The sequence below is a fragment of the Sceloporus undulatus genome, chromosome 1, assembly GCF_019175285.1.
Source record: "Sceloporus undulatus isolate JIND9_A2432 ecotype Alabama chromosome 1, SceUnd_v1.1, whole genome shotgun sequence".
In the NCBI taxonomy this organism is placed as follows: Eukaryota; Metazoa; Chordata; class Lepidosauria; order Squamata; family Phrynosomatidae; genus Sceloporus; species Sceloporus undulatus.
This window is the reverse complement of record NC_056522.1, coordinates 319,223,756-319,236,256: the sequence shown is the minus strand read 5'-3', so window position 1 is coordinate 319,236,256 and position 12,501 is coordinate 319,223,756. Positions and strand designations below refer to the sequence as shown.

The 12,501-nt window shown below is 38.1% G+C and overlaps 1 protein-coding gene across 1 annotated transcript in view; it reads left to right on the top strand.

The window, feature by feature from the left end:
* Positions 1-12,501, top strand: part of LOC121926791 (cytosolic phospholipase A2 delta-like) — a 39,196-nt gene that overhangs the window by 6,511 nt on the left and 20,184 nt on the right. Inside the window, exons 5-9 of the mRNA XM_042460078.1 lie at positions 880-920; positions 2,428-2,470; positions 3,431-3,494; positions 6,321-6,448; positions 8,631-8,653. Coding sequence (XP_042316012.1) covers positions 880-920; positions 2,428-2,470; positions 3,431-3,494; positions 6,321-6,448; positions 8,631-8,653 — 299 coding nt within the window. The remainder of the gene's footprint in view (positions 1-879; positions 921-2,427; positions 2,471-3,430; positions 3,495-6,320; positions 6,449-8,630; positions 8,654-12,501) is intronic.

The following is a 12,501-nucleotide window of genomic DNA, read 5'->3' as shown; positions in this document are numbered from 1 at the left end:
TAATAATAATAATAATAATAATAATAATAATAATAATAATAATAATAATAATAATTTGTTTTATTTATATACTGCTATTCCAAAGATCATAGCGGTGAACAGCAAGTAAGCTAATTAGCAGGTAAGCTAATTTAAGCAGAGCTTGGAATATTTCTTTTAAGAAAAGTGACGAGAACAACGTGCTGAAGTTGCCCATACCTTAATAGTGGCATGGAAATGCCTAGTAATTCCAAAGCTTTGTCTTACAATAAGATATTTGAGGAGAAGTGGTAGTGGTGAAAGGGTGGCGATAGGGGTGGACTTGCCTTCATATGGGGTCTTTTCTAGGCCTACTTGGAGATGACAAGGATTGAAAGTGGGACTTCTGCTTTCAAAGTGTGTACTCTTTTGCCAAGCTATGGCCTTTCCTACTTCATCAACTAAGTACACTTTACAGTTTTGTGGCTTGGCCATTTGATAGTCTCAAGGTTTCTGTTATTATAATATAAACATTCAGGGAAATGGTCACTTGAACTACACTAGATAGGTTGTTTTTGTTTGTCTTTGGCTATTTTTCTACTATTTCTCCTCTGGGAACAATAAGACATCTCTGGTCATATGATAATACTCATTCTAATTATATTTCTGTTTCCTGACACTTATGCAACTGTAACAATACTTTCTAATGTAACTTTGATTTGGAAGTACTTGACCAAGTTGATAGACAGAATTGCCTAGTGAAAAAAAAAAGAGGATAATAAATCTAGCAGCATCATTTGTCATGCTAGCTATTCGAAGGGATGTTTGCTCTGACATTGCTCAGGGAACACTACTTGGGTGGTTTGGGAGTAAAACTGCAATCTAAGCACCATCATTTCTTTGTCATTATTCCCTCTTTAGGGACCAGAAAGTCTAGAAGTAGAATTCAAGATGGAAAGCACGTGAGTGAATTGTTCTAATTATGATATTAGGTTACTAGAAAGGATGATGTTATGAAGAAGGAATAAATCAGCAGCAGTGTTCTTCCAACCTGTTAATATATCAGTTTGGTCTATCTATGTGGAGAATATGTGAGCCTCTAAATATTGTTGTCTGACTTAATCTGGAGTTGATGGTTGTTACAGTACAGCAGCATCTGGAAGACAACATGTTCTCCACCCCTGATGTATATGTTGCCAGTGTCAGTTCTGTGTGTATGCCTCTGTATGTATACTTAATGTATGCATTTATCCTGTTTTAGAACTTCTCCAGTTGCTCTCTGAAGCAAAGTTTAGAAATACATTTACAATACTATAACTTTATATAAGACTATGACAGAGCATAGTTATTTTTGAAAACAACCTAATGATGGGTAACACCAGTAATATATTTTAAACATAACAGATAATATCTGCTTGTTACTGTTTCTCACTACTTAAGGGATATCTTTTTTGGTGCTTTTCAAGTTTTTTTTTAAAAATGTGGGCTATTTTCTTACATTTTAGATGGATTTTTCAGATTTCTTCTGAGATCCTAAGGACATGAGATAGGACCTTCTTGATGGTTGCCTCCAGACAATGGAACTCTTTTCTTCGGGAGGCCAGAATAGTTCTTACTTGCTATTTTTCTGTTGCAAGGCAAATACTTTTTAAAAACATTATTGAGATAGACTTTTGACAACTAAATGTTTTTAAAAGGCAATTCATCATTTTTAACTCTATGCTTTAAATGTTATTAGTAATTTAATTCTATTTTAATATTGAACTTTTGTATTTTAGTTTGTAAGTTGCCTTGAATCAGTGATCCAAAACAAACTGCAAAAATAATCTAGTTTGAGATCACTTTAATTGCCCTGGCTCTGTGCTAGGGAATTCTGGGAATTGTAGTTTATTATGGCACCAGAGCTTTCTGACAGAGAAGCTAAAGGTCCAAAAACTACAGTTCCCAGAATTGCCTAGCATTGAGCCAGAGCAGTTAAAGTGGTCTCAAACTGGATTATTTCTGCAATGTGTTTTGGATCTTAGTTTTAGAGAGAGAGTAAGATATAAATAAAGCTGTGACACTGTTGTTGAACCAAAAATGAACACAAAGATACAGAATAAGCAGTGGAAAAACTGTGATTAAATAAATGCTTAAATCTTCCTGTAATGATGGGAGTAATGATTTGGGGGGTGGATTTGTAATGAGTTCCAAAACAAATTGCTTTTGAAAATAACTTTCCAATTACTTCTCTACAATGCATATAGATCTCCCATGTTAGTGAGCCTTTCAGTGATAACTTGTTTTCAGCTGAGAGGCTCAGAAACTGTGCAGATATAGAATACTGTAGTAGTGAACAGTAATTGCCTGTTCTCCCAGAGGATTTATAAATATAGTTGAATATTGAATGAATGTCTAGGAAGCTTAATTCCAAATTAGGTTTTGTTAAAATATGTATTGTATTGCTGAATGGTTTCATTTTTCCTCCAGATGTTGTGGTTTGGAGCAAATAATTACAAATGGCATCCTAATGGTAAGATCCACATTCAACATATTTTGTTCAGTATAATTCTTATATGTTCCTAAATAGTTGCAAAAGAGATACAACAGAGATAAAGATTTTAAATATGCTTTAAACATATCTTTATCAGATATTCAAGACTGTCATTGAAATTAATTTTTCTGAAAAATTATCTTGAATTGTAGAATCAGTGCAAACACTTCAGAAAACTTTTGGGGAAACTGTGATTCCAATGTCTAGGGGCTAGAATAGCCATATGGAGATCAGACTTTTAAATTTCTGTTCCATGTCTCAAAAATGGAAACTATCCACATCACAGCAAAAGAATGTTGATTGAAAACAATTTTGCTACATTTATGTCCATGTAGAGTCTTTTTTTTAAAAAAGAAAAGTAGGCCTAAACGTTGACATGGACTGACATTGACTCATTCTTTAAAAGCACAAGAAGAGTAAAGCTGGATCGTACAAAAGAAGTTATCTACTTCAGCATTCTGTTCTCATACGTGTCAACTGAATATCTATAGGCAGCTCCCAAGCAGGATATGAGAGTAAAAAATATATCAATTCATATTTCCTAGAAACTGAAATTGAGAGGCATATTGTCTCTGATCTTTGAACTTTATTTGTAACTCACCTGGCAAGAAACGACATTAGCCAAACAGATATAACTTTTAATGAACAGAGTTGGTTGTAAGAAATGTCAGACTACATTCCAGTTTACAATATATCGATCTTCGAAACTGGTGGTCCAGTATGATCAGAATAGAGATATGAAATGTTTTAGCCTGCAAACAGTTCCCATAAAGCAGGAGTGGCAACCTGGGGCTCTTTAGATAGGTTAATTCTAATTAACCCAAGCCAGCATGCCCAGTGGGTTAGGAATGGTGGAAACTGTTGTTCAACATCTGAAAATCACAAATTACCCTGTCCTGCTATAAACTCCCTTTTAACTTTTCTTTGTTTCTTTCACAGTCTCGTGAGGTTTCCTGTTTGGAAGTTCAGATAGACAAAGGGAAAAATGAGGATTGTTTGAAAAGTGAGTCTGAATGCTGAGTTTATTAAATGCATCCAAATAAAAATCTTCTTTGATTAAACTCATATTATATTACACGTTGCTTCCAAATTTCCGTTGTGATGAAAGCTTGCAGCTGAATAATGAAAAAGTCCAACATTTATTTCTCTGTATACAGAGAGACAAATATCATGGAAAATTCCTTCAGACAGTCTGAATTTGACATTATTATGGCTTGGCAGAGACTTTGCGTTAGCTAAATGTTTTAGCCAAAGATGTCACCATGAGGAATATATTATAGAAAAATCTCAAGTAAAAACCATAGAATATTAGAGGAAAGCTCATTTAAAAGCTACTGTTTAAAAATATCCAAAGCCTGATTTTGTTTTTCTGTATTTAGAAACACAGCAACTGATAACTATTAAGTTGTGTCAACACATTATTTTAAAATACACACAATCCAGATTCAAGAACTTGCTGTATATGTGGGTGTATAACCAGGGTACAAACAATTCTGGAAGGTAGTAATCTGTATCATCCATATTCTCACCCTCCCATGCTACAGTAAAATAGAAGAATAGTAAAGTTTGCCTCACTACTTGTAGGCTAGCTCAAGATGTTTCGCTGCCTGAGGCAGTGAAACAAAACCTCCCACTCACTACAAGTGAAGGTGCATCATGCTGAAAACCAGGCAAATTATTCTGAAGAAGAACATCCAACTAGCACATCTTCCCATTCCTAACAGTGAAAATGCAAAAATGATAAATTAATGAGAATTCATTAGCCTTTCATGGCACCCATAAGTAGCCTTAGGCATCTGTCTAATGGTAGGGCGGTCTCTGCTCCTTAGCAGGAGAGAGGTAAAGAGATGCAATGATAGTTCCACTTAAAGTGAATGCCTGTGCATACGGTTTACAAATGTCCTGTCCAGAGCTTGGAAATTTACTAAGTAATAATTTCTGTAACTTCTTTTTAAAAAAAGAAACCATAATCGTTTGGGGAGTCATTTCATTACTTCTTATTTTCTGTTATCTTTTTTTAACCTTAAAAATGCCTTAGAAATGACACAAAGCTTGCAACATTTCATGCAAAAAGCAGCTAAAAATACAATCTTGAATTAAATTTTAATAATTTAATTAATTTTGGCTAAGATCAAGTGTAGAAAATAGAAAACTTTATTAATTACACTCAAGAGGGGTAATTGGTTACATTAGTTTTCAAATGTAACTTTATTATGCCATCATTGCTCCCAAAAGTTATACATAACTTTAATTAGTAACTTGTTGCTTCCATGTTCTGGCTATCCAGATATACACGTGCCTGTCACCTCACTCAGCTCATTCACATATGAGCATAGCAAGAGAAGATTATATTTGCTTGAGGCACTGGTAACTGCGAGCAAAGACTACACAGGAATAGAGCACCTCATGTGATAAGTGTCTTAACACACAATGGAGTACATATGATGATGATGTAGATGATAATGATCTATCAGTAATTTACACATACACACCACTTACACAATTATATATAAGAAAAATAACACATAAGGAATGCTGACATGGCCAGGTGCTTTACCCATTGCCATTAGCATGTTGTTTCAGCATGCTTACCATATTAAGCAGTTAGCCTATGTTCTTTCAGCCCCTGAAGCAGAAAATCCAGATGGTGCCCCATATAGTGCTAATGTTTATCTGTCTATCTATGTGCATATTATTTAAATTAGATGTTTCACAATTTGATTACTTTTTAATGCTGCCTGAGACAAGCTGCCTCAGTTTGTGTAATGGAAGTTTTAATGTCCACTTGGAAGTTTACAACCACATGAGTATCTGTCACCATGGCTGTGGCCTTGGATCATGTGATAAAACTCCCATGTGTGAAAGATCTGCAGTGTGATTATGAAAATTACTGGTGTCAGGAGCAGATCTGGTTTTTACAAGCTTCCTCCATGTTGTCCCACATGCTTTCCTTCTCCTATAGGCAGGGATAAGGGAAACAGCGTGCCCACATTTTGACATGCTTTTCCCCTTTCCTTGCTTTTGCTTGACTGACTGGTAGTCAGCACTGCCTTTTGGAACCTTCAATTACACTTTGCCATCATCTTAGAATAACATGTGTGATGAAGTGCTGTAAAGCAGGATACTGGGGGAGAAGAAGCTATTTCAATCAAATGAACAGTGGAGGAGAAGAGTTCCGATTTCTTTCCCATTCACCCACTTGATGAAATGCTTTACTCTTTGATTGTCTCAGAACCTTATGGAGGAGAAAGTCAGTTGAGGAAAAGGACTGAGGATGCAAACGTGGTGGGTTCAGCACATACCCCTTAGGCCTGAGATAGACAGTCCGAAAGGGGTGTGGTGGCGGCGATACTAGGGTTAGGGATTGTGCACCAACTGCACAGTCCCTAACCCTTGTACGGAGTGGTAGCATACTAATGGCGGCATCCTGTGTATACAGGTGCCACCATTGTGATGTAAGTACTGTGCAGCATCCACATGGCACTGCATGTCGCTTACGTTGGGTTCTTTTTACTCCGGAGGGAAACCACACTTTTTGGCAGCTGCGGCTTACCTCCGGAGGGAAATAAGCCGCCGGCAAGCCACCCTTTTGGGGGCAGTTGGTCCCAAACCTTAAATTGATCATCTGACCTGCCATTTTAGACATTTAGGACATTTTAAACTACCCATAATTGGATACAAAGGGCATACTGACTCCACAGGTCTGCCTTATGAATCTATAGATAGTTTCACCCATATATAAAGGAAAAGGAGAGAGAGAGGTTTGTCTGTTGCACTTAAGAATCCATTCATCTGGACATGTGATAGAACTGAATACTTTGCCCCCTAGAGCATAAAAATATTGAACTTCGGGTAGATGAATCATTTGAAGAAACACAGAAAATCACCCAGGATGCAGACAACTTCCAATTCCACTATGCAAAGAACTGGGAGCCAAAGTTGAAAGCCAAATTGAAGGTAATACCTTATGTATAGATGACAGATTTCCATCATTGCACAACAGAATCTGGATTAAATTACTAAGGGGTTCTACAGAGGTACATGTGAAGAAAAAGGTAGGAATGAGCTGATAAGGAGACTGTGCTTTTCTTGTTTTCTCATCTTGTAAGGGCCAAAGTAAACGTAATGGGGAAATCATACTGTATTTGTTGTTGTTGGTTTCTTTTTTACTGCCTTTTTCACATGAGAAGCAAGGGATAGAAGAGGTCACTAATGTTGGTATCACCCAGTGTGGTAAATCATTCATGGTGTCACCTCCCTTTGGCCTCCCCCCTATACCACACCAAACAGAATCCTTGTAATGTTTTTTGCACTAATGTTACTCATACATCATAATTCTCATATATCACTGAATGTAATGGAAATAGCTGTGACATAAACAACTAACAAAATTAGATATATATCTTTAAATTACAATATCGTACAGAAAGCTTAAATGCATTTACATGTACCTAGTTTCATGTGGTTAAAGTGAAAATTTGATAAGATATGATGCTTTTAAAGAATATTTTAAAATAATCATTTTTTAAAAAAATGAAGCCTCTCTTTTCTCCTCCCACTGAGCCTGACCCCACTCACCCCATCTCTTTTGCTGAGCTCCAGTGTTTTAAAGAGATGTAGGCAAACACCACATCCCATTTCTAGCAAAAGGCAGATGTTTGGTGACCAGTAATGTCATATGCCCCCTTAGGGTGTCACCTGCTGTGGTCTGAACCCCCTGCACCCCCTAATGATACCCCTAGGTAAGAGTCATTTTAATATGAAAAGTGTGCATGAATAAAGCTCACCCCCTTCTTCCCTACCCTTCTTCCCCTGCTTCTTACTGCCTTCTACCATATCAAGCTTTATTGTATTTACTAGTCAGTCATGTCTTCTTATGATATGGCCAAAGTATGACAGTCTTAGTTGAGTCATCTTGGCTTCTAGGGAGAGTCCAGAGTTGATTTGCAGTAGGGCAATTTTATTTGTCTTTTTAGTAGTTCAAGATATCCACAGGATTCTTCTCTAGCACCAAATTTCAAATGAGTTGATATTCTTCCCGATCAGCTTTCATCACACAGTCCAGCTTTACAATCCACATAGAAACTGGAAATACTATGCAATGCACTATAATAATAAAATTTTTTTATATTTATAATTTGTTTTATTAATACCGCTATTCCAAGATCATAGCGGTGAACAGCAAGTAACTAATTAGCTTAATTGCTTAATTAACTTTAGTCTTCAGTGATCAGGATCTTGTGTAATTCCTTCATAGCTGCCTTTGCAAGTCTTAGGCCCGGTACAGATGGGACATTGGGCGCCTCGCGTCATGTGCTAGTGGTTGGCCAAGGTGCTCCGCCCACACGTGCCTCAACCCTAGCACATGATAGGGCAAACAATGGCAGCGCCTGTACAGATGGCGCCACCATTGTTATGTGCAGGATGCCTCGTCTGCACATCGCGGTGCCATTATGATGTTGTGAGTGCGCCATTGGTGCACTGCAGCATCATAATGGCCGCAAGAAGAACGTGCTTTTGTGGGTCTTTTTGCTCTGCGGGGAAGTCCCACAGTCTGGGCGGGTGGATTCCCCGCGGAACAAAACAGGCGCTGGCAGACCACCCTTTTGGGGTCTGCACCGGGCCTTAGTCTTCTTCTGATTTCTTGATTGCAGTCTCCATTCCGATTAATGACTGACGCAAGTTATGGAAAATCTTGAAACACTTTTTAATGTGAAATGCAACTTGCATGACTTTGGGCCAAAACAGACGGCTCAAAGGGTAACATGATGGACTCCTGAAAAACAGGGTAAGTCCTGGTGGCAACCACATGCTACAGCCCCACTCTGGCTTTTCCAGTGCAAAAGAGGCAGCAAATGCTGCTTCTTTTTGCGTCAAAAAAGGGTAGCTCTTCTGCCGTGGCAGTGCCTTTCCAGTGCTCTTGTGGCATGCAGGGGCTAAACATGGTGCCACTGGAGTGCTGAAAAGCTGCTCCCATGTGGGCAGCTGAGTGGCATAAGCTGGCTTCAGGGCGGCATTGGGGCATACGGTGTGCATACATCATAGCCCCACGCCACTGGAAAGCCAGCGTCTGTACTGCCCTTTGTCCACATAGGCAGATTTTAGAAGCAAATTTTTTATTTACTTACTCTATATCCAGCCTTCTTCCAGCATGGAAAAAGGGTAATATCTGGTGTGTCATCCCCTCTCCATAGCCCTTATAGCTAGTACAAAAATGTTTTCAGTCAATCTGCAATATCATATTCTACATCAAGAGCTGATTTCAAGTCGCACTTCAGCTACTTTGCACAAAACACTGTCATTCATCTGCACCCCATGTTGAAAGTAGAAAGAAATTCAATTATCACAGGAAGAGCATGCTGAGAGAGAGGTCATTTCAGAATAACTTGTCCTTAGGAGGCATGATCCCATTTGAAAGAAGGAATTAAAATGTATTCTTTTCAGGACAGCAAAAGCAGCGTTGGGCAACGGCAGCTGATTTCATCAGATCAGCAATCTACTCACAGTTTTTGAATGCCTTTGAAAGTGATATCAAGATGACAATTATGTGATGATTTTGATATTATTCTTACCTGCCTCTCCCCATGCATCAGGTGGGGAAACAATAAGAGATTAACAAATACACAACACCCGAAACACACATCAAGTAAAAAGACACAATCATTAAGAACAAATAAGACACATACATGAAAAACAACAATCCATTTAAAATACATAATTAAAATCATTTGGATAGGCCGCCAGAAGAGACCAGTCTTTAGTGCTGTTTGAAATTCAGACAGTGTATTCAGCTGTCAAATCTCTTCCAGCAGGTCATCCACAGACAAAGTGGCTGAAGAAAAAGTCCTCTGGTTTATAGATACTAAACTATGGGCCAGAGCAGGAGGAAAATAATTCAGCAGTCTGGATTATTCCTTTGAAGTCTGAAAGAAATCCTGGAGTGGATTCTTCACCTCACATACAGATGTCACAAGACACATTGGTTAGGTGCCACATAGAGTCCTATACTTAGATTTGTCTTTTCTGTGGTGATGCTCAGCCATGAGAAAATTTTTTTTTGCTTGATTTTTTTTGTTATATCTCCTTTCCTTCCAAAGATGTAATATATATAAAATAAATTAAGAGCAATTCATCTGTATGGGGCATATGTATGACAGTTTGCAAAGAGTGCCATCTTGCTGCCAGTGCAAGATTTGAATGGTAAAAATGTGATGTAATACTGAGAACTAGGAAGTTTCCCCTGTTAATCAAATGGTGTTGTTATTGACCTCAGCCCCTTTTCATATACATTCACTGATATTTGTGTATATTTTGTACATTTAAATTCTCCAATCCATTCTATTTCAGAGTAATTTTTTTGAGGGAAAAATGTTAGAGATAATCTGCTTGTCCTGAGTGTTGCTGAAAACCCTCCTTGGACAAGGAGACAAATTTGCTTATCCTCACAGAGGTAAGTGGTTTCATATTTGTACTAAAAACAGATTTATTAAATCAGGCAGAAGGGAAAAAAGTTATTGGCTGTAAAGGACTTTAATTGTAAAAATACGTTTTTTCATTAAGAGGAGATTTGTAACCCATTGTTCCTTGAAAGGATTAACATAATTATGTGCAACTTGACAAGAGGATTACGTACGGAAGCACCTCTTCTTTTCCTTCCACCCCTTACCTTAGAACCAGGGGTAGGCAACCTGCGGCCTGCGGCTGGATGCGCCCCGAGGCCTTGGGACCGGCCCCAGCCCGGTCCTGCTGCTGATTGCCGCCGGGGCCTTTGGCCTCTCGTGCGCAGGGCAAGGGGGCAATTGTCTAAGACACCTCAGAAACATGCATTTATTTTAACATTTTAAAAAAAATCAGCAATTTTTTGCGTGTGCTCCACTTTTTTTAAAAAAAGTGTCCACCATTGGAAAATATTGTCCTACATTTGTCCCAGTTTATTTTATTTATTTAAAGTTTTAAAAACTATTCAATTATTATTTTTTGGCTTTGGCCCCCCAAGTTGTCTGAGGGACAGCAACCCGGCCCCCGGCTCAAAGGGTTGCCTACGCCTGCCTTAGACAGTAAACTGTATCTTCCCCTGCACATTCCATCATGCCTCTTTTTGTGCCCAACAAAACCTTTTCTAATAAAAGAAAAGCCTGTCATTTGGCTTGTGAGACAATGGACCAGTTTTCTGAGATTTTGGAAAATTGTGGTAAAAGAGATCAAATAATTTACAATTTTAAAAAGAAAAATAAAGTTCTGATGAATAGCTATATCATGTACACACTATTTTATTGAATATATATCCTGCCTTTCCCCAAGATGGATTTATATTTCTACCAACATGCATTTATATTGCACCTTAACATAGCTCATCTTTAATATTTTCATGTTCAGAGGAAGAACTGGAGCTGCAGCTCAGGGTTAAAGACTGGTAAGAAATACATATCTGTTCAGCTGAATTTTTCTGTTTAATCTGTTTCTGATTGATGTTACTTTTTAAAATGTTTGTTTTGCAACGCTAGTGAGCTTCCTGTTAATGAGTGGTATTCAATGCTGTAAATGTAAAAGTATAACTCTGAATTTGGGGAATGCTCTACCTTTGTTTAGCAAAAGTGAATGAACAAAAATGTTCTTAACTTTAAAGAAAAGCTAACTCTTGGAACAAATATTGGCTCATGCCAACTCCCTTACTCAGAAACAACACTGCGCTCCTCCTATTGCTGATCCTCTCCCTCCTTTATTAATCCCTACCACTGCTCCAAAAATTGGGACTCAAGGCATCTTACAGTTTAAAAACAATAAATACGAAAACATACAAAAAGTGAACATTAAAATGAGATTAAACTATTGACAACATAAAATAATTTAAAATAACTTTTTAAAAGAGGAAATACTCTTAAAAGATAAAAAAAAATCAATTCTTTTTAAAAAAGCCAGTTTTAAAAGACTGCCAGTATAGAAAGCACTTTGCCTCATGACAGAAGGACAGAAAGCTGTGAACTAGGAAAACTCCTAGGAAAGGAGTTTTACAGCTGGGCAACCACCAAGAAGGTCTTTCCTTCTCCCTACCAGCCATAACTTGTAACAGTGGTGGGACTGAGAGAAGGCCCTCTCCTGATGACACAGGGCTCAGACAGGTTCACATAGGAATATACAGTCTGCCTGATAGCTGTACCTTAGGTATATAGGGCTTTATAAGTCACATAAAAGATCACTACTACAATAATGTCAACTGAAGATGCAGAGTTAATTATTTTTTTTCCTCAAGATGTGTTTTTCTATGAGTACACTGCAAGCAACTTTCATGTGGTACTGGTTTTGTTTTAAAAATCTCATCAACAACAATCATGAAATGAATGTCATTTCTACTCATTGTGCCCACAAGGAAGCTGTGCATGTGTGAAATGCAAACTAGTGGTATAAGCTGCCTCCCACATGCAAAATGCCCTAGATGATAACTGAATCTCCAGATAATTGCCAGGAGGATTATTACAGGGGTGTGAGAGGCTTGCTACCCGGTTGGGGTATCTTCAGTCCCCTTTGCTTTCATAGAATCATAGAAATTGGAAGAGATCACAGGACCATCCAGTCCAACCTCCCTGCCATGCAGGAGCGCAGAACCAAAGCACCCATGAATGGCCATCCAGCCTCTGTTTAAAACTTCCAAAGAAGGAGACCCCACCCCACTCCACTCAACTTTCTTCTGCTTAATATTTTTTTGAAAAATATTCAAAATGACTTAAAAACATGTTTTTGGTGTGTCAAGAATATGTTGAGATTCCTGGGCTGAGATTCAGCACTGTGAAGTCGAAGGGCTTTCATAGGTGGCATCCAGGTTTTGTGGGTTTCGGGCTATGTGGCCACATCTAGAAATTTTTTTTCCTGACGTTTGCATGACAGAAAATTGAAGATGCCAGCCACAGATGCTGGGGAAACATCAGAAAAAATTTTCTAGTAGCCACATAGCCGAAAAACCCAAAAAAACAAAAAGACATTCAGCACTTCGGGCAGTTCAGGACTTAATTGTA